We start from the raw sequence: 22,275 nt of genomic DNA, 5'->3' as shown, positions 1-22,275 counted from the left end.
CAACCACTGAGCCACATCCCCAGCCCTATTTTGCATTTTACATAGAGGCAGGGTCTCACTGAGTTACTTAGGGCCTCGCTTTGGCTGAGGCTGGCTTTGAATTTGAGATCCTCCTGCCTCAGCCTCCTGAGCCACTGGGATTACTGGCATGGGCCACCATGCCCGGCTAAGAAAATGTTTAATGACGTGTGACAGACAAATATACTCTCCTTGAAAATAAAGAACCACAAATTACAACTAGAGCTACAGCATCCACTGCGCAATGCTCCCCCGGTCACAGTGCCCCAGCCCCCAGAAGAATCCGTGGTTGTCAGTTTGGTGTAGACGTTTGCAAAACTTTTTCCATGAATTCACACTCACACCATCTAGTGTGAGGCCACGGAAACTATTGAGGATACGTGAGTGCGTGTTTTACATACGTGCACCGTACTTATCACTCTTCAGAGCTAGCTATTTTTTAATCCAATGATGTGTCTCTGAGGTCAAGTTATATCAGTAGTGAGTCTTGACCTTCCTCTTCTAAGATGCTAGAACGCCATGATCTAAGTGGCCGTCCCTTTGGATGGACACTTAGATTTTTTCACATACATAATGGAGTCATTTGTTCATGGGAAATATTAATGGATCTACAATTCCTTCAAACACTGGAAAACACTGATCTGGACCAAATTCCTCATGTATGTGGAAAGGAAGGGTCAATCCAAGTATGTCCAAGGCCCAGGGCAGAGGCCTTAACTCAAGAAACCTGGCAGGTGTTAACTCTGCCTCTGATGTGCTGTGTGACCTTGGACATGTTCTCTGCCCTCTCTGGGCCCCCTCACATGGCACACAGGGTAAGATGTGTGCAAGGGTAAGATGGCTATCCTTTTTTTTTCTTTCCGTGGATCTGGGGACGGAACCCAGGGCCTCCTGCAAGCCGGGCAGGTGCTCTACCACTGAGCTACACCCCAGCCCCTTCCATGGCTTCTCCCACCTTCTCAGACTCATTTTCTTCTCCTGCTTCTTCCTTCCAGGGGCCTAACAACAACAATGGCAACCCCCCCGGGCTTGCGGAGGGTGAGTACCTGGCAACCAGGTGCAGTGGAGTCCTGTACCTGGGAGAGGGTTGGGCTAAGTTCTCAGTCAGAGTTTGAGGCAAAAATCCCAAAGGGTCAGAGACTCCCCTGAAAATCCCCCGAGTTGCCCGGAAGCTCTGGCTTCCGTGACACTGTCCAGGAACAGGTGCACAGCGCTGCGGGCTCTGGCTGTGGAAGGGCCGGCTCGGGGGCCAGGGCCGACCGCGGCTGCCACAGGGAGCGCCCAGGAGCCTCACCTCCCCGCGCCTCTCCCTTCCCGGCAGGCTCTGAGGACACCGTCGTGGTCGCCCTGTATGATTACGAGGCCATTCACCGCGAAGACCTCAGCTTCCAGAAGGGGGACCAGATGGTGGTCCTGGAGGAGTGAGTCCCCGGCGGGTCCCCGGGACGCAGCCACCTCAGGCCTGCCGTAGACTCTCGTGCCTCAGTGAAGGACCAATAGGCTGTCATACTGGGAGTAGAGGGGGGAGGGGGCTGTCACCCTGGGTGGAAGCCACAGTAAAGGGGACCTAGCAATGGCGCAACCCAGGCAGAGGTGACCAGGCCAAGGCGCTAGCCAGGGGTCAGCTGCCCACGGCCAGGCCCTCTGCATTCAGAACCCCTGGGCCTCTGAGCTGGAAGGCTCCCAAGCCGCAGGTAGGTAGAGCACCAGGAAGTGCTGGGGCCCAACAAGGGGAGCTGGTCATACTCAGCCAGACCCTCGGGCCCACTGGCTCTCGCCCCAGCAGAACCCCTGGGAGTCCCCTTGGGCACCGGGCCCTGGCTTGGGCCAGAGTGACAGGTCCAGCGAGGAGGGGCAGGGCCAAAGACCCAGTCCACGGGCTGTGAACTCAGGGATGGGCTGACCTCCGGCTGAGTGGGGACTGTGTCCACACCTGGTCGTGGGGCTCAGGACAGTCATGGCCCTGCCCTTCATCCTATTGGCCTCCTGGGGATGGAGGACTCTCTAGGCCAAGCCGGGGGACCTGCAGGGACTGGAGATCGTTCCCTCTGTTCCCTGACTCCTCCTCTCCCTCCTGTCCCTCAGATCTGGGGAGTGGTGGAGGGCTCGGTCTCTGGCCACCAGGAAAGAGGGCTACATCCCAAGCAACTACGTGGCCCGTGTGAACTCCCTGGAGACGGAGGAGTGAGTATCCCACTTCCTGCAAGCGTGATGGCCTCAGGCCCTTTGCACACACACGGTCTCCCTGCTGGCGTGCTCTCCCCAGGGCTCTTGGCTTGGCTGGCTTGTCGTCCTTCGGGTCTCAGAGAGGCCGTCACTGACCACCATCTGAGGGGGGTCCCCTCCACAACTCTCGCTCATGGAAGCCTGTTTTATCCTCTCAGAACATCTCTTGCTAGCAGAAAACTGATCTTGTTTCTTTGGTTATTCACATGTGCACTGTCTGCCTTCCCCACCAGGGTGAGTGCTTGCACTTGGGCTCTGGAGTTAGACTGCTTGGGTCTGAACCCTGCTCTACACTTCCAAGCTACATGACCCCAGACAAGTTACTTGCCCTCTCTGTTCTTAGTTTCCTCACCTATAAACTCAGAATAAGAAAGGTGACAATTCCATAGAGTTGTTGGGTAGATGGGAAGAACTCAATGAATACTAGCTATCTTTCTCCGCAGTCGACAGCAGAGGAAACAGTGGCCCAGAGAGGGAAAGCAACTTGCTTCAAGTCACACAGCAGGATTGTGGCGGAGCCAAGGCCAGCTGACATCTGTCCTGGGGCTTTTTCTATCATCCTTGTGAGGGTGGAAATGGATTCAGTTGGCACTCCTTGAATTTTGCCAGCCAGTATCCCAAATATTCAGAAAGAAGGAAGCAAAGTTCCCAGGATATGATCCCAATTATAAAATTCTTTACAATCTCACGTTTAAGCCTAGAAATTCGTACCAACTTCATATTCAACTGTGTGTGTGCAGAGAAGGATTGACCGGAAAGCTAAGGGAGCTCAAGCGCTCACTCCACAGCCCCCCAAGACCCTGAAAGGGAGCCTCCCCAAGATCACATGTGCGCTTGTGAAATTGCAAAATTAAGATGCTTGTCCACAGTTGGTTAGGACAGCTGTCTCTGCACCCGGTCTTCCCGAGTGGCCTTGGAAAGACCCATGAGCACTGTGCATTCGTAATGCCGCATTATTTTTCCTTAAGGAAAGGCCCTCCCCCAGATCCCATAGGCTAAGCAAGCGGGATTTGCCTCTGGCAAAACACCTGTTTTGACATCAAAAGATGATGGCGTTCTCCAAAATCTCCGAGTCGAAGATGCTGCAGGAAGCCAGCCCCAGCCCCTGACGTCCTCCGCCCGAGCCCCGCGGCCTCGGGGGCTCCGGAGCGGACGCCCCGCGCGCGGCTCAGCCTCTGCGTCCTCTCCCTCAGGTGGTTCTTCAAGGGCATCAGCCGGAAGGACGCGGAGCGCCACCTCCTGGCTCCGGGCAACGTGCTGGGCTCCTTCATGATCCGGGACAGCGAGACCACAAAAGGTGACGCCAGCCCTGCCCACCTGGGCCGGCCACCCCACCCTCGGGAAGCGCCGGTGGAGGGCTGAGCCGCCCCGCCCGCGGCCGCGGCTGCCGCTTCTCTCCTGCGCTCTGCGGCTCCTCGCCCGGCCCGGCCCCGCGCAGCCCCGGGAGGCGCAGGCCGCCAGCTCCCGAAGGCAGTCCGCGCAGTGTGGGCTCCGAAAACCATGCGGCCAACACCTGCTGCCCTGGAAATTCTCTAGCTTGCTTGTTCCCCCGGTGCTACGGGTGGAACCCAGGGGCCTCTACCGCTGAGCCACACTCTCCGGCTTTCTATTTTTTATTTTGAGACGGTCCACCAAGTTGTCCAGGCTGGTCTTGAACTTGAGATCCTCCTATCTCAACCTCCCAAGTGGCTGGGGTTATTTATTTATTTATTTTGGTACCGGAAATTGAACCCAGGAGTGCTTAACCACTGAGCCACATTCCCAGCCCTTTTTAAACATTTTGTTTTGAGATATGGTCTCATTAAGTCACTCCAGGTGTCACTAAGTTGCGGAGGCTGGCTTTGAACTCGAAATCCTCCTGCCTTAGCCTCTGAGTTGCTGGCGTGCACCACCGTGCCCAGTTTAACTTTCATTATTATTTTTTTAAATCACAATCTATCTTGTCCACAAGCCTAATTTCTCCCTCCATAAGGAAATGGGGTAGGGTAAGCCTGCAGAAAGACCCAAGCCAGCCTCCTCTGGGACTCTACTTATAATGCTCCCTGGAGGAGGTGTTTGGAAGTTTCCATGTCTGCAGCAGCCACCTGATCCCTGTACCCTGAGGGTGACATCTTGCTGAGTAGTGATGGGGGTTGGAGGGGACAGGAACGGTTCCTGAAGACATTGCATAACCACCTGATCTTCTCACCTCCCCTTGTTCGGGACCTATGCGCTTACACTGGGGTTCTCTGGACAACCCAGAAAAATGGCCCTTGCTCCAGAGCCTGAGCGTAAAGTCCCTAGCTTTCTCAAGGGGATGAGCATCAGGGGTGCTGGATTCCAGACCACACACAGAGGGCCGCCCTCCACATAGTGCTGATTCACATAAATCAAGCAAGTTGCCTAAAGTGTGATTTCATGAGACCCTAAAGCAAACCCTTCGGGGGATCCAAAGCATCAGTGTGGCCAACTTGACCTATGTGGCTAGGACAGTGTCACTCACGATCAGTGTTTCCGGTCAGTGAAGGTTTATTTCCTCCCACCCAACAAGCCCCTTCAGCCCCCAGGGGGAAATAAAGACACAAAAAGAGGAGACTTCCTGTTACCCAGCACCTCTCCTGTCTGGCTGTGCCCAGGACATCTTGGGGACCTGTCTGGTCCATGCTGCAGACAGGGATAGACAAGCTTTATGGTCCTCTAGGGGCAAGAGCGAGCTTTCCCAGCTACCTCGGCAGAAGCATGATGGGGGCTGAACCACTGAAATAAAACTTGCCGCCCGAGGCCCCCGAATCCCACCCTTCCGAGCATGAGTCAAGCTAGCCTCGTCTTGACAGGGACAGGTGGTTAAGAGAGGGCTCTGGAGTCAGTTGCCTGGGTTTGAATCCTGGCCTTGCCACTTACCAGCTGTGTGGCTAAAGGTGAGTTACTTCACCTCTCTGGGTCTCAATCTCCTCATCTATAAAACAAGGCTGGTAATATTAAAAAGCTCTACCTCAGGGGGGTATTCATTATTATAAATAATAGAATTAATATGACTATAATTCATTATGATAAATGTTATTCCTTTTCATTCATCATTCATTCGTACAGGTGCTTAGAACAGCTCCTGGCATGCGTGGTCAGCTGTTATTCATTCACCAGTTTAGCAGGGCTGGGGTGTGGCTCAGTGGCAGAGCCCCTGCCTAGCATGCACAAGGCACTGGGTTTGATCCCAACACCACCAACAATAAGGATAAGCTAAAGATAAGCCTTCCCCAAATCCTATGACATTTAGAGGAAAACAAAAGAGAGTTAGTGACATGCCCAAGGGCACACAGCTGGCAAATGGCAAACTGTAGTCATGGACTCAAAGACCTGTGTGTTTCTGGTCCACAGGAGTATATATGCTGAGTTCCTTCATTGCTGTAACAAAGTACTACAAACTCAGTGGCTCGGACCAACGTACACTTTTTTTTTTTTTTTTTTTTTTTTTTGGTACTGGGAATTGAACCCAGGGGTGCTTAACCTCTGAGTCATATCCCCAACCATTTTTATTTTTTATTTAGAGACAGGATCTTGCTGAAGTGCTTAGGGTCTCACTAAGTTGTAGAGGCTGACTTTGAACCTCCTGCCTCAGCCTCCTGAGCCACTGGGATTATAGGTGTGCACCACCACACCTGACCCGCATACACTTATTATTTCACAACTCTGGGGGTCAGAAGTCTGACCTCACTGGCTCAGGACGCAGTGTCAGTGGGGCTGGTCCCTCCTGGGGGCTCTCCTTGCCTTGTTTCAGTTTATGAAACCTCATTCCCTGGTTCTTGGCCTTCCTGACGCCTCTCCAACCCACAATTTCCACCTTCCTCTCTCCTGAAACTGACCTTGACCTTCTCACCTCCCCTTGTTCGGGACCTATGCGCTTACACTGGGGTTCCCTGGACAACCCAGAATATTGGCCCTTGCTCCAGAGCCTGAGCGTAAAGTCCCTTTACCATGCCAGGTGACACGGTCCCAGGTTCCAGGTACAAACATCTTGGGGGACCACTGCTCAGCCTACCATGACGTGTTCACATTTCAGTAGTTGATTGAATCTTCTTTATTTTTTCTTTTTATTTCTTTCTTTCTAAATAATCTGCCTTTTTTTTTTTTTTTTTTTTTTTTTTTTTGGTACCAGGGATTGAACCCAGGGGCACTTAACCACTGAGCCACATCCCCAAGCCTTTCTGTATTTTATTTAGAGACAGGGTTTCACTGAATTGCTTAGGGCCTCACTAAGTTTCTGAGCCTGGCTTTGAACTCTCGATCCTCCTGCTCAGTCTCCTGAGCCGCTGAGATTACAGGGGTGTTCCACAGATGGATGTAAGTGGTAGATAAATACTGAGGAGGAGGATGACAGGAACCACTTACTGAGTGTTTGTTCCTAGTACTTTATACAAGCATCACTGCTTTAGAACACCAGGCAAGACAATGAGGGAGGGAGGGAGGCATGACTGTTCCCATTTTACAGATGAGGAAACTGAGGCCCAGAAACAATACAGTCACCTCTTGCCCAAAGTCTCATGGCTGGACATGGCAGAACCAGGGCGAGAACCCAGGAGCCTGATGCCACAACCCACTCCTCCCTGGTGTGCTCCTGCCCAGGTGCCAGGATGGTGCCTGCAGTGGCTTCACGGAGGTGGCGGGAAGGGAGTCGGGTGCTGGCAGGAGACGGCTGCCGAGGTGTCGTCCTGAGGCGTTTCCCTCTGGCCATGGCAGGGAGCTACTCTTTATCGGTGCGAGACTACGAGCCCCAGCATGGAGACACAGTGAAGCACTATAAGATCCGGACCCTGGACAGCGGGGGCTTCTACATCTCCCCGAGAAGCACCTTCAGCAGCCTACAGGAGCTGGTGGCCCACTACAAGAGTGAGTCATGCCCCAGGCACAGCCCGCACTGCAGAGGCGGCCCCTGACCTTGAGGTCCTCCCCAGGCAGGGCGCCAGCACCTTGGTTTTCCTGTCTTAGCGCCTTTGTTGGGTCTTGTTCGCTTTGCTCGGTGGAGCTGGGGTGGAAGGCAGGGCCTCACTCACGCTGGGCAGATGCTCTGCCTCTGAGCTGCAGCCCTGGCCCCCAGACTTCCCACCAAGATGGGCCTGTCCTCTGGAGTCCCAGGCTCTGGGTGCACTTTCTGACCCTCTCAGCTGCTCTGGACTCCCCTGCAGGCTTGTTGGACAAGAGGGTGGGAGAGGCGAGATGTCCAGGCGGCATCCCGTCCTGCTCTGCTCTCTCGGGGATGTCCCTGTTGGTGGCAGGCAGGTGGAACGTTGACCAGAACTCCGACAGGAGGCCTCTGAGGGCAAGCTCCTGCTGGCTCGGAGCTTGCTGTCCTCAGCTGACCAGGGGACTCTGTTCCAGAGGGGAAGGATGGTCTCTGCCAGAAACTGTCAGTGCCCTGCCTGTCCCCCAAGCCCCAGAAGCCGTGGGAGAAAGACGCCTGGGAGATCCCTCGGGAGTCCCTGGAGCTGCAGAAGAAGCTTGGCGCTGGGCAATTCGGGGAAGTCTGGATGGGTAAGGATCCCACAAGCCCCGAGAGGGGAGGGCGCCAGGGGAGAGAGCAAGCTGGCTTCCAGGAACTTCCTGCAGCCAAATGACCGCAATTCTTCTGATAGCAAACCAAATCTCCCTGCTGTCCACACTCTTGCCTCTGAAGCCAAGCCTATTGTGATCCAAAACTTCCTTCTGGGAATTGGGAGTCCTAGAGAAGGAATTCCCCCATGGAGACGGGCTACTGTGTGGGGTTGACAGAACCAGAGGCCCCTTGGGAGAATGAAAATGAAGAATGAGGAAGTGTAGCTTGGAACCGTCCAGGTAAGCTCAGTGCTGGCAGCCGAGGAAGAGCTATTCTGAGCCCCTGTCCTGTGCCCAGCAGCATGTCAGACATTGTGTGCACAGAAAGGCACACTCTGCCCCTGCCGTCCTTGAGCCGTGGGGTGGACACAACTCCTGGCCCAGGACCCGGTGCCCCCGCTGTGTGAATTCTGCACCCTGCTCCCACCGGAGTGCAGACAGCTTGCAGAGATGCCAACCATTCCGCGGGGAAAGTCAGCTGAAAAGCCACACGTTGCAAATACATTTATTGAGAGCCTGCCATTGGCCAGGCACCAAATGAGAAGAAAGGGACAAAAAGAAAGGGACAAAAAGAGGAGGGTGAGACGGGAGTGCAGCTGCAAAACAAAGCTGGGGCACACGGGGCCCTAGACCTTTACTCCAGGAGGCCCCGGATCTGTGCTGGAGCTTCCCGGAAGCCAAGGAGTAGATGGAAACCAAAGCAATCAGGAAATCAATGAGAAGCACAAGATGAAGCAGGGTACCAAGTCCCAGGGGTGGGATGGGGTTGGCGCTCGAGGGACTGAGTGACAAGCAGGGTGATTCGTGTATGCACAGCAAGAGGAAGTTTGCTAGAGGACAAGGTTGGAGAGGTGGACATGCCAGATCATGCAGGGCATAATGAGTCTGTTGTTTATCTCAAGAGCAGTGTTAAGGTTGAGATGAGGTGTGGGGTGTGTGTGTGTTAACCTAAGTGGTGTTGAGATGATTTTTTAATCTTGCAATGGTCCATCAGAAAGAGTGTTTATCATTTCCACTCTGCAGATGAGGAGGAAACCATAGCTCAGAGAGGTTAAGTGACTTGCCCAAGTACACACAGCAGGGAAGCAGCAAACCAGCCTTCCAGCCCACAAGCGTCTGAGCCCAAAGCCAGTACCGTCCCTCCCTGTCTAAGGACTGGGATGGGCAGAGAGGGCATTCTGGGGAGGCCTGTCTGCAGTGGGTCTTCCAGGGACGGTGGAAGGCCAGTGGATTTTAACCACCTCCTGGCTCCCTGTCCCCTTCAGCCACCTACAACAAGCACACCAAGGTGGCCGTGAAGACCATGAAGCCCGGGAGCATGTCGGTGGAGGCCTTTCTGGCAGAGGCCAACCTCATGAAGACGCTGCAGCACGACAAGCTGGTGAAGCTGCACGCGGTGGTCACGCAGGAGCCCATCTTCATCGTCACGGAGTTCATGGCCAAAGGTGCGCATGCGTGCTGCGGGCGGCCGAGGCGACTTTGCAGTTCTGGCCAGGAGCTCTGCCAACAAGTACTCAGTGGGCACCAGCCCTCCTGGTTCATGGGAAAGGGAGGACCTGGGCCACCAGCGGAGGGACGCAACCGGAATTCCCGGAGTGATGAGACGAGAGGCACGTGGGTCCCTGATGGGTTCCCCATGCGCCCCCAGAGACCAGGGTGACGTGTCCTCCTCAGCCCCGGTCCTGGTGCCGAGGGCTCTGGAGAAAGAGCAGGGGGAAAAGCCAGCATTTCCCAGGGGCATTTCTGAGGTGGCCATTCCAGTACCATTTTCAACCCCTGCCCATTTAGGAATCCACGGAAATACTCCACGCAGCCTTGCGTGTGATTTGAAATCACAAAACTCCCTTTCCTAAATATACAATTATGCCAGTTTATTTATAAGCTCGGTCTCAGGTGCCCCGACTCAGAGGGTCGTCTCAGCCAGAGAATTCAGCTGGCAACCAGAAAGTCCTGTCAGAAAAAAAACTCAGATTCTAGTCCTCAAACATGCGGAATGGGAAGCGTTCATTAAACCCCCTGCTCTGGCTGGGCTGTAGCTCAGTGGTAGGGTGCCTGCCCAGCGGTGACCCTGCGTTCAGTCACATGCACCACCCATGGAGACACAAACCCGGCTGTGGCTGGGAGGGTGTGCACCTCTAATCCCAGGGGGATTAGAGCAGGAGGATAGGAGCTCAGGGGCAGGAGCAGGAGGAGCTCTAGAGACCAGGAATTCCCGACCACTCTGGGCAACACAGTGAGCCCCAGTCTCAAAAAAAAAAAAAGTCGATTGCAATGAAAAAATTTTAACCATACACTAAATAGTAAAAGTAGTAAATGTTCCTTCTCCCTCCCCCATGCAGGAAGCCTGCTGGACTTTTTGAAGAGTGGAGAAGGCAGTAAGCAGCCTTTGCCAAAACTTATCGACTTCTCAGCCCAGGTAAGAGCCTCCTGGTGAGGCTCGGGGGAGAGGGACAGGAGTTCAGTTATTGATTCAACAGTGGTTAGCTAGGTGTGGTGGCACACGCCTGTAATCCCAGTGGCTTGGGAGGCTGAGGCTGAGGATCGCAAGTTCAAAGCCAACCTCAGCAATTTAGCAAGACCCTAAGCAACTCAGCGAGACCCTGGCTCTAAATAAAATATTTTTTAAAAGACTGGGATGTGGTTAAGCACCCCTGGGTTCAATCCCGGCTACAAAAAAAAAAAAAAAAAAAAAAGTAACGGTTATCGACAGTCCAGTATAAAAGCGTACTTTTGTGTGGATAGTTGTCCCTTGGTATGCATGGGGACTGGGTCCGTGGATGGTCAAGTCCCTTATATAAAATTGCATACACAGTGTTTGCATATGACCTACATATATCTGCTCATAAACTTTAACTCATCTCCAGATGATTTATGATGCCTAGTCCCGTGTAAATGTTGTGGAAATGGTTGTTATGCTGTGCTGTTTAGGGAATGATGACAAGAAGCAAAACTGTAAAGGTTTGGCACAGATGCAGCTTTTTTCTAAAATCTTTGGTCTGCAGTTGGTTAAAATCTGGGTGCAGAGCCCGCAGGTGTGGGGGGCCGGCTCTTCCTCACAGGTACCAGCTCGTTCAGTCTTTCTGGAGTGGGATTTTCGTTGTCCGTCCCTATGTAACGAACCACTCTCAAGGTCTCGTAGTTTGAATGACAACGTTTCCCATGCTGCATTTGGCTGGATGAAGCCATGGCAAAGCGAGGGGATACGGCGCGGCGGATGTGTTCTGGTGGGCACCTGCCCGAGGAGAGCGTGTGCAGGGGGACGCTGCGTCCTCTCCAGCTCTCTCCACGCAGCCTCTCACCCCTCAGTAGTCCAACCAACCAATGCTTCTTCACAGCGGCGCCAGGGTTCCTAGAGGGAGTGTTCCCCAAGGGGCCAAGCCCTGGGGTGCAAATGCTTATGAAGCCTCGGCTGGCTAATATCCGGTTGGCCAAGCAAGCCACAAGGCCACGCCCAGAGTCCTGGGGGAGGAGACTGCACCAGGGCACCGATGCCCGCAGGCTCAGAGCGCTGGGCCAGAAAGGTCATTGTCATCCCATTTTACAGAATAGGAAATTGAGTCCTAACGAAGTTAAGTACAGAGCAGGAGGCTGAGGCTCAGTAAGGCTAAGTGGTGTACCCAAGTTGCTGTGCAAATTAGGGGGGGATGCAGCAGTGAAGGAAACAAAACACTGCTGTCCTCAGACGTCACCGTCCAGACGAGGACAGTTATTGACAACTGAATCTCCCAGAGACCCTGGCTCAGAGTCACACACACATCTCGAGACCCCCATCTAGTAGTTAGGAGTTTGGCTCAATGGTAAAGCGGCTGCCTGCTGTGTCTGTGTCCCTTCTCTTCCTCTCAGCCCCTCACCCCCAGCCTGGGTTTGTCACTTCTTCCTTGCCACATGGTCTGTCCTATCTGTGGGGAAACCAGGAGGAGGGGGGAGGTGCTCAGGGAGTGCACAGCTGAGTTGCCAGGAGCAATCAGAGAAGGCTTCCCAGAGGAAGCAGCCTGGAGGCTGCTGTGAAAGATGAGGAAGGGCAGAATGTTCTAGACAGAAGAAACAACCATACAAAAGCCCAAAGGGGAAACAAAGGAACTGGACATGGTCTACTGGAGCCTCCAGGGAAAAATGCAGGTTTGCACGCCGTGAGAATTGAGGGAGACCACAACTGGACCTGGGACTGGGTTTTCTGGAGATCTCCCAGGGCAAGAACTCATTTGCATATGCAAATCTCAGAGACCCCAAGGGCACTGACAAGGTGTAACAAAAGGCTGTGCTTTCAGAGCCTGGTATGGAAATCAAGGCCTGGTGTTTTCACTGGGATGGGCTCAACCTCCAGAAACAACAGTTGGTCTGTTACTAAATGATAACTGTCAAGTAGCAGAAACCTTGCTGGGTAGCCTGCATAGACTGTGATAAAAGCTACTCTCACCATTTCACAGATGGGAAAACAAACCAAATAGGGAAAGAGGTTCTGGGCCTCGGTACACCCGGAAAGAAGTTGACTCTGAGCCCAGGGACAGGAAGGAGCTTACCTGGGCATCTGGTTTTCACCTCCAATCCTAGAGAGGCAGACAGGGGCAGCAGGAGGGTGCCCAGGCCCATTTCCAACTGGCTGTGGTCTAGGAACTACTCTGGGTCTCAGATTATCCTTCATCCAGTGAGGGAACTGGACCATAACTGTGCTAGTCAAGTTTGATAACATCTTTTAGCCACAACTCAGTTAATGGAATGAAGTTTTTGTTTGGTTTGGTTTGGTACTAGGGATTGAACCCAGGGGCACTTTACCACTGAGCCACATCCCCAGCCCTTTATATTTTTGATTTAGAGACAGGGTCTTGCTAAGTTGCTTAGGGCCTCAGGAAGTTGCTGAGGCTGGCTCCAAACCTGTGATCCTCCTGCCTCAGCCTCCCAAACACTGGGATTACAAGCGTGCACCACCGTGCCCAGCGTAGTAAATGAAGTTTTATATGGTAGCTAAATATATAAAATTGTAAATCAAAAGAGAGCTGCTCTATTGGAAGCAAGCAGGAGGAGCCTTATATGTGACCCTTCTTTCATCCCCCATCCCCAGACAACCTGGAGGCATCAGTAGGATTCAACTTGAAGAGCCCTAGGTTAGAATATCCTTTCAAATTGGTCCAGCTCCAATTCTGTGACAAACCCAAGTTCCAGTGCCTCTAAGGAATAGTCTGTAAGCAAATGGGCTTAGGATTTTGCATCAATCCCAGCTCTACCTGTGCAGCTTTGAGCAAGGTAAGAACAGGGAGCACTCTCTGAGAACAGGGAGCACGAATGGTCATGGCCAAAGAGAATAGTATATGGCAGGCATGGTCCCTAGCCCTTGATGTGGGCTTAGAGAATTAATCTTCACATGACTCCCTGGAGGCAGGTACTATTGTCCCACTTTACAGAAAAGAAAAGTGAGGCCAAAGAATGAAGTAACTTGCTTGAGAGTCTGGAGCCTGGGGCTCAAGCTGAGCTGGTCCAATTCCAGAGTCACTAAGTCATTATCTTGCACTGCCTCCTAAGGCCCCCACTGAACTCATGTGACAACAGATAATTTATGAGCTTCGGCCAGTGGGTACTAAAAAATGGAGACTGCCAGCCTTTTGACTGCACCGTAGAAAGTACTAGGCAAAAAAGTCCGGTAGGGTAGACGAGGAGGACTCTGAGCTGGGCTGTGGGGTTTCCGCCCTACTCTGCAGCCTACAATTTATTTCTCGGGGATTTTTAGTTTTCTCATCTGTAGAAGAAGCGCTGATAGCAAAAGTCCCTCCAGCCAAGCATGGCAAATGCTGTGTATTTAAGTATTATCTTAGAATAAATGAGTTATAATATCTGCCCTTAGTCTCATAACTCTGGCTAATGGTTCATCTTCTTATAAATTCCCACACTCCCCTCTCCCAACACCTCTAGTCCAGAGAAAATCAGCAACTCCCAAGTTTTGCTCCCAAGTTGGACCTCCGTTCCCGCTGCCTCGGGTGCCCCCTGCTGTCCATACCCTGCAAGTGCACCACCTACTCACCTCAGCCCAGGAGCCCTTGGCATAGCCTTGGTTTGGTCTGTCTAACCAGACAGACCAGGTCTGGTTAGACAGACCTTCACCTTGACCTTCCCACAGTCTCATCAAATTGTCCCACTGCAGCCCTCCAGAGCCCTGGCCTTCTAGGGTTATTTAAAGGCAGCGCCGAGCAATAGATTAGAACTCTTTAGCCTGGGGTTGAGGCTGACATTCAGAATTTTCCTGACTTGTGTCCCCTCTGTTAAACAGGGATCATGAAGATGCCCGACTCAAAGGGACTGGCCAGAGGCCAGTTTGTAAACTGTGTTATTTCCTGGATGTCTAAGGATTAATCTTAAACCTCTTCCATCCAAACTCTTAGAGATAAAATGTCTCTAAGACACAAATGCAAATCTATCAGAGGCTTCCTGGGAATTTGCCCTCCACCTGGTCTTACTCACTGGGCAGCTACAACAGTCCAAAAATGTGCATCCAGTGTGGCTCAGGGGCACACACCTGTAATCCCCGTGCTGGAGAGGCTGAGGCAGGGAGATCACAGTTCAAAGCCAGCCTTAGCAATTTAACAAGGCCCTAAGCAATTTAGCAAGAATCTGTCTCAAAATAAAATATAAAAAGGGCTGTGGCTGTGGCTTGGTGTTTAAGTGCCCCTGGGTTCAATCTCTGGTACAAAAAAAAATAAATGTGCATCAAACCATGCACGCTACATTGTCCAAATTATATTGTTCTAGTGTGCGTATGTATGAATGGGTAACAACAAATCCCATCATTATGAACAACTATAATCCACCAATAATAAAAGGAAAAAATCATGCACACTGCTGCTCAAAGTCTAATATCTCCCTTCACCATCAGAATAAAATCCAACCTCCTCTCTTGGACTGTAAGGCTGTTCCTAACTGGGATCTCGCTCTCAACTTCAGCTCTCCACATCTTCTGCCCAGCCTCCCTGGCCCTGGAGCCGTTCCACAAACACCCAGCTCAGCCCTGCCTCCAGGCCTTCCCACCTGGTGTTCTTTCTGCCTGGAACATTCTTGTTTGACACCATTTTTATTATTGTCATCATTCTGATCTTTGCTAAAAATTCAACTCCTCAAACCAACTTTCCTGACCACCCAACAAGCCCCTAATACTTCCTGTCCGGCATCCTGCCTTGTCTGTTCCTTCTGGTACTTACCAGCGTCTTCAGGGGCTTTGTCCAGCTCGCCGCCTGTTCAGGTAATAGGTCTGGCACCCATAAGAAACTCCTTAGATCTCACTGAATGAACAAATGAATTTTCTCCTGGAGAAATCATCACACCGCTTTTTCCTTGAGGACATTTCAAAGTGTTCTCCGGAAGTTTGGGAATTCTAGAGAAATCCCCTAAGTTAAGCAGGCCTTCAGGAGTCCCCAGCCTGGGAGGATACACAGAGAAATGCCAGTTGAGCCCAGGACCCTTCTGACACCAAGGGGAGCTGGTGCCGATGTTTTTCAGTTTCCTCCCACTTGGGCCATCCCCTTCTGGTGTAGGGTGAGAACCTCTTGGGCTGGGCCAGATCCAAGGGTAAGAGTATCTCCGTTTTGGATGCAGATCGCAGAAGGCATGGCTTTTATCGAGCAGAGAAACTACATTCACCGGGACCTCCGAGCTGCCAACATCTTGGTCTCTGCCTCCCTGGTGTGTAAGATTGCTGACTTCGGCCTGGCACGGATCATCGAGGACAATGAGTACACAGCTCGAGAAGGTAGGGAATGCTGCCTGCAGCCCCACGTGACGCTTGGCACGGGTGAGTGCCGAGGGGAGATACCTGCGGAGTGATTGGCAAGGGGCAAAGGTCTGTCCCCACACGAAGCTGGTGCACTACAAAGCTGGTGAGGTCTTTCTTATTGTCCTGAACTTGAATCTCACCCAGTGACTTTGAGAGGGAAATTTCAGAGCAGATTGAGCTGCACTAATCAATTCTAGACTTAGTGACGTAAGTACATGTTGCAGCTTATGGTTAAGAGTGACTTTATGGGGCTGGGGCTATAGCTCAGTGGCAGAGTGCTTGCCTAGCACGTGTGAGGTACTGGGTTCGATCCTTAGCACCACATAAAATAAACAAATAAAATAAAGGCATTCTGACTAACTACAACTACAAAAAATTTAATTAAAAAATTTTTAAAAAGCAACTTTATGGCTGGGTACAGTGATACATACTTGTAATCCCAGCAGCTCGGGAGGCTGAGATAGGAGAAATGTGAGCTCAAAGTCAGCCTCAGCAACTTAGCAAGACCTTAAGCAACTTAGAGAAATCCTGTCTCTAGTAAAATATTTTAAAAGGGCTGAAGATGTGGCTCAGTGGAAAAGCACCCTTGGGTTTAATCCCTGGTACCAAAAAAAAAAAAAAAAAAAAAAAAAAAAAGAACAACTTTATACACAGTAGACAAAACTGGGAAGTCTCCAAATGTCCATGAACAATGGGATGGACACATAAATTTTGATATATTCACATAATATATACCATGCAGCAATGCCACAGGCAACCAGATGGATAACTCTTACAGAACAGTATCAAAGTGAAATAAATCAGACCCCAATAATGTAGATGCTGAATGGTTCTGTCCATACTAAATCCCTCCCAAACGAAACTCATTTATGAAAGTTCATAGCAGCATTCTCATAGTAGCCCAAAATGGAAACAACCTTAATTAATGTTGATCAACTGATTAGCAGATAAACAACATGTGGCCTTCCATTCAATGGAATAGTATTTGACCATAAAATGGAATGAAGGATTGAAAGATGCTGCAATACAGATGAACCTTGGAAACAGCAGATTAAGTGAAAGCCAGGCACGAAGATGCATCTCATAGGAAATGTCTAGAACAGGTACAGACATAAACACAGAAAGTGAGTTTTCAGCTGCCTAGGCCTGGTGGGGAGAGTTGGGGAGAAATGAGGAATAAGTGCTACGGAATATCAGGGGGAATGTGATGAAAATATTCTAAAAGTTATGAAGTTGTATATTTTAAATGCATAGATGTTATGGTCTGTGAATTATATGTCAATAAAGCTGTCAAAGAAAAAACAGGCAAAATTCATTTCTAATACTAGGTCAGAATAGTGGTTACCTGGAGTAGGGAGGTATTGATTGGGAGGGAGCCAGAAGGGAAGCCTTCTGATGCTGAAAGCATTCTATATCTTAATCTGATGGTGATTATAAAGATGTGTTTTTATTATACATATAATATAGAATATATGATAATATTAATATATAAATATGCATTATATGTAAAAATGCATTTATATATGTATAAATGCATCAAGTTGTACCTTAAGATTTGTACGCGTTAATCTTATATTTGTTATGACTCAATAAAAAAGTTTAAACCAGTCAGGCGCAGTGGCACACACCTGTAATCCCAGCAGCTCTGGACGCTGAGGGCAGGAGGATCGCAAGTTCAAAGCCAGCTTCAGGAACTTAGTGAGGTGCTGCACAACTTAGTGAGACCCTGTCTCAAAATTTAAAAAAAATATAAATAAATAAAAAGGGCTGAGGATGTGCCTCAGTGGTTAAGTGCCCCTGGGTTCAATCCCCAGTGCCAAAAAGTAAAAAATGAAATAAAATGTAAAAGTTCAAGCAAAGGGTAAGTACTAAAAAAATAAAAGTAGACTGTATAACTTCTAAACCAGGAGAGGATAAGGAGAAAATAAAAACTCCCTAGATCCAAAGGAAGGAAGGGAAGGACACACACACACACACACACACACACACACACACACACAGAATTTTCAATACTCAGCCACAATGCCGGTCCCATCAAATTCCAAAGAACATGCAGATGGTCCCCAATTTGTGATGGTGCGACTTAGGATTTTTCAGCTTTGCAATGGGACAAAAGCAGTCCACATCCAGTAGAAGCGATGCTTGAATTTTGACTCTTCTCCTGGCTAGTGATATGCAGGAGGACCCTCTCTCCCCAGGCTGGGTAGTGGCAGTGAGCTGCAGCTCCCGGTTAGCCTCTCCATGCCCAGGGGAACAACTGATCCTTGACAGTTTCGCTGAGCTAAGATGGTCAGGAGGTGGGCTCGATTCAATGCACTTTTTTTTTTTTTTTTGGTACTGGGGATCGAACTCAGGGCCTTGCGCTTGTAAGACAAGCGCTCTACCAGCTGAGCTATCTCCCCAGCCCTTTTTATTTATGGGATTTCCACCTTCACAATGGCTTTATCAGAAGGTAAGCCCATCTTAGGTCAAGGAACATTGCCTATCTCACAGTCCATGTTCACCAATCATATCTTAATTAAAGCTAACTAACAAAAGGCTAACTAAGCCCCTCGTAGGCCAGGTGGAAGGAAGGGGGCAGGGAGGAGACACCCTGTGACAGGGCCGACCTCAGAGCCTTATGCCAGCGTCCTCCCCGCCCCGTTGCCAGGGCCGAGGGAACCAAGATCAACTGTGACCTGGACTCGAGGCCCCTGAAGTCTTTCTGTCCCCATAGATGCTGTGACCTCTAGGACTCCATTCTTCTGAGCATAGTTCACTGGAATATCATTTGAATCAACAACCCGTCCACTCCCCTCTGCCATCTGCCCTCCAGAAAGATGTCCCCTGCTTCCACAGTCCTGCAGGAAGCAGCTATTGCCCTGTCCTGTTCCCTCGCTCTAGCAGAGGCTCAGCCACAACTGCTCCCGAGATCCCCCTGACTCTGTTCTGTCCAACTCTGCAGGAGCCAAGTTCCCCATCAAGTGGACAGCTCCTGAAGCCATCAACTTTGGCTCCTTCACCATCAAGTCAGATGTCTGGTCCTTTGGTATCCTGCTGACGGAAATTGTCACCTATGGCCGGATCCCTTACCCAGGTAGGGAAGCGGGCCTCAGCTTGGGGTTGCTGCCAGAACCTAGCCAGGCACCGGGTCCCTCTCACTGATGTATCCATGGAACAGTTCTTGATCCTCACTCTCAACCTTCCCTTGCCGTTCCCATCTCAGCTAAGTCACCACCATCCACCCAATTTCTTAAGCTTGCAGTCTGGGGGCTTCCTGGACCCCTCTTCTCTCTCACCCTCATCACTTCCAGGAGTCACAGGGTCCTGGCCGGTCAACCTGAAACGCTTCTCACGTCCGCCCACCTCACAGCCTTGCCTGCTTCCAGGCCCACATCATCTTGACATCACGTCCTGCTGTTTCTCCCCTCTTTCCTGCGGGCTCTTCTCCATCTGCAGCCAAAAGGATTTCTCTAAACTGCAGATCAGATCTTATCCCTTCTCCACCTCTAATTCTTTCATGGTCTCCCATTATAATTGACACACAACCCCCCAAACACCTCACCTGGCCATCAGGTGCCACATGATCAGACCTCTGCCTCCTTCTCCAGCTTCCTGCTGTCCCCTCCCCCATCATCTAAAGAATAATTCATCTCCCCTGTGATTTCCTCTCATAATATCCTATGCTATTTTCATTCATGACATCCATCCCAATTGGTAAGCATGTATTTGCCAGGCATGGTGGCAAATGCCTGCAATCCCAGCAGCTTGGGAGGCTGAGGCAGGAGGATCAAGCCAGCCTTAGCTCGTTCAAAGCCAGCCTCAGCAACAGCAAGACCCTAAGCAACTCAATGAGACCTTGTCTCTAAATAAAATGCAAAATAGGGCTGGGGATGTGGCTCAGTGGTCAAGTGCCCCTGAGTTCAATCCCTGGTACCCCCCAAAAAATTTATATATATATATATGTGTGTGTGTGTGTGTGTGTGTGTGTGTGTGTGTGTGTGTATATATATATGTATATATATATATATATACACACATATAGATATAATCGTGTATTTGTTTAATATTTTCTCCATCAGATTCGGAGCACCATAAGGCCAGAAATCATGACTGTATTCCTTACTAGTGACTCCAGTGCCCACCTCTGTGCTTGAAATATAGTGGGTTCTTAGTAATGATTTGTCAAATGGATGAATATATCCCCCTGCCTCTGGGCAGTGCCCAACACTGGGTATACAAAGATGTTCCCAGCACGTAGATTGCCTGGAACTCAGTGAACACTTGGGGTATATGTAGCTAGAACATTGGAGAGGATCAAGATGGATATAAAGAGCCCCTGACTTTTTATATATACAGCACTGAATTAGAATCTGGATCCCCATCAACTATCTAAGATAAGTTTCAAAAAAAGAAAAGATATGACTTGCCGGTATAGAGATCAGGGAGGGAGAATAGAGAATGGTTATCTCCATTCTATAAGAGTTGTTTGAGCCTTGTTATATTTGAGGTGACATATAGACCTCCAAGTAAAGATGTCTAAGGGAGCCCTTGAATCTATGAGTTTGGAGTTCAGGATTAAGAATATAAAATTGATGGCACATGGCTATAATCCCAGCAACTCAGGAGGTTGAGGGAGAGGATTGCAAGTTCGAGGCCAGCTCAACAACTTACCAAGATCCTGCCTCAAAATAAAAAATAAAAAGAGCTAGGGATATAGCTCAATGGTAAAGTGCCCTGAGTTCAATCCCCAGTACCAAAATAAATGAATAAATTAATAAAATCAGGGATCACAGGCTTTTAACAGTTGTTCTGGTACAAAACTAATATAAACTTAAATTGGACAAGGAAATTGTCCCCCTCATAAGATGACCCTGAATCTGGCCACTTGACTTTTGTTTTGTGGATGCACTAGGAAAAACCAGGCAATGGATTATAGAGCCCTATATCCATCTGAATGCATTAGGAAGCAAATAACCAAAGTAATAGCACTAAGCATTTCTGAAACCAGAGGCAAGTCATTATTCCATGGCTGGTTAGTTCAGCAGCTGAACGCTGTCAGGATGCCGAGTTAGTTTCTCTGTGACTGTCTTCCCATGTGGGTAAATTGGTGGCTACAGCTTCAAGTAATGCATCATCTCACAGTGTCCAAAGGAAGAAAGGAAGGGGTGTTCTCCCGGGTCTGTTGATCAAGAAGGAGAACCTCTCCTGGAAATCTCCCAACAGATGTGCCCCACCAGCTCCCCTTGTCCTTTCCCAGGTCCCAGGCCCTAGCTGCAAGGGAAGCTGGGAAAGGGACTGTCTGGCTTTCTCAGTGGCAGAGGCCCCTACAAGGCGAGATGGGGAGCCACAGTTGTTGGGGAAGCCACAGTCTCTCTCCACCCTGAGCTCTCATTTCCCGATCCTTCCCTTTCTAATTCCTTGGCTCCTTTCCAGGAATGTCAAACCCAGAGGTGATCAGGGCACTGGAGCACGGGTACCGGATGCCTCGACCAGAGCAATGCCCTGAGGAGCTTTACAACATCATGACCCGCTGCTGGAAGAACCGCCCAGAAGAGCGGCCCACCTTTGAATATATTCAGAGTGTGCTGGATGACTTCTACACGGCCACCGAGAGCCAGTACCAACAGCAGCCTTGATGGGCAGGACCAGGACGGGGCCAGGACGTGCCTGGGAGGTGTCTCCAGCACCGTCCACGGAAGCCCATTCATCTTTCCCATTTCCAGACACCCACCCTCGCTCCAGCCACAGTTTCCTCATCTGCCACGTGGGTGGGATGCACTGGACAGTCTCTTTTTGACTCTACCAATCCATACTGTACCATTCTCAGGAGTCTCCCAAGTTGATATTTCTGTTGCCTGGGATGGTTGAATTCCAATCACAGCTGTGATTTAGCAATGTTTAAAATTATGAAATAAGTATTTAAATAAAAGATATTGAATAAAAGACATGAATGCCAAGAGCTGTATCAGAAGTTCTGCCCTCCTGTCCTTCCAGTTCCTGAATACCTATTTGCTTTCTTGCTCCCTGACAAATCAGAAAGGTGGAAGGACATTCCTAGAGAGCAGGAGTGTGAAAAAAATTGAGATTCAACGCTCAAAGTTTTCCATCTGCCCTAAAATAGTCGCTGACTGTATTAGTTTCTTCATTGCTGCTATAACAGGTGACCACAAGTGTGGTGACTTCGAATAATGCAAATTTATCATCTGATGGTTCCAGAAGTCAGAGTCTGAAATGGGTGGTCAGGGCTGCCTTCCTTGTGGAGGATTCAGGGGAAGATTGTTTCTTTGCCTTTACTGACTTCAAGAGACCACCACCCTCCTCCACTCACGGTTGCCTTGTGTACATCACTTCCCCTTCACCGATTGAGTCTCCTGTGTTCCTCTTTAACTTATAAGGATCCCTGCAATTACAATGGACTTATCCAAATAATACAGAATGCTTTTCCACCTCAAGATCTTTAATCATATTTGGAAAGTCCCTTTTGCCATGTAAGTAAGGTAACGTTGTCACTGTTTCTGGGGGTGATGACATGAATATCCTTGAGAGGCCGTTATTCTGCCTATCACACTGGTGTCCAGTTGTTGGGTGGGTGTTGCCTTCCAGGACGAGGGTCCACCAGAATGCCAGGTATGATATCTCATGATCCAGGACCCTGGAGCTCCTGCCAAGCCACACTGCTACCTGAGCTGGTTGGTCTAGATCTCCCTCAGGGTGGGTGCTACCCAAAG

General features: G+C 50.2%; 1 protein-coding gene across 3 annotated transcripts in view; it reads left to right on the top strand.

Moving 5' to 3' along the window:
* Hck (HCK proto-oncogene, Src family tyrosine kinase) overlaps positions 1-21,836 on the top strand; it is a 41,019-nt gene extending 19,183 nt beyond the window's left edge. Inside the window, exons 4-14 of one of the 3 annotated variants that reach the window (XM_047541952.1) lie at positions 1,014-1,056; positions 1,337-1,439; positions 2,104-2,202; positions 3,438-3,541; positions 6,958-7,107; positions 7,597-7,749; positions 9,075-9,254; positions 10,149-10,225; positions 15,388-15,541; positions 18,510-18,641; positions 20,981-21,836. In XM_047541952.1, coding sequence (XP_047397908.1) covers positions 1,014-1,056; positions 1,337-1,439; positions 2,104-2,202; positions 3,438-3,541; positions 6,958-7,107; positions 7,597-7,749; positions 9,075-9,254; positions 10,149-10,225; positions 15,388-15,541; positions 18,510-18,641; positions 20,981-21,183 — 1,398 coding nt within the window. In that variant the 3' untranslated portion in view covers positions 21,184-21,836. The remainder of the gene's footprint in view (positions 1-1,013; positions 1,057-1,336; positions 1,440-2,103; positions 2,203-3,437; positions 3,542-6,957; positions 7,108-7,596; positions 7,750-9,074; positions 9,255-10,148; positions 10,226-15,387; positions 15,542-18,509; positions 18,642-20,980) is intronic. The other 2 variants (XM_047541951.1, XM_047541953.1) reach the window with 2 other exon arrangements.
* The last annotated feature ends 439 nt before the right edge of the window (positions 21,837-22,275 follow it).

This window comes from Sciurus carolinensis, chromosome 2, assembly GCF_902686445.1.
Source record: "Sciurus carolinensis chromosome 2, mSciCar1.2, whole genome shotgun sequence".
Classification (NCBI taxonomy): Eukaryota; Metazoa; Chordata; class Mammalia; order Rodentia; family Sciuridae; genus Sciurus; species Sciurus carolinensis.
The sequence above is the reverse complement of the archived record's forward strand: the minus strand, read 5'-3'. Positions and strand labels throughout refer to the sequence as shown.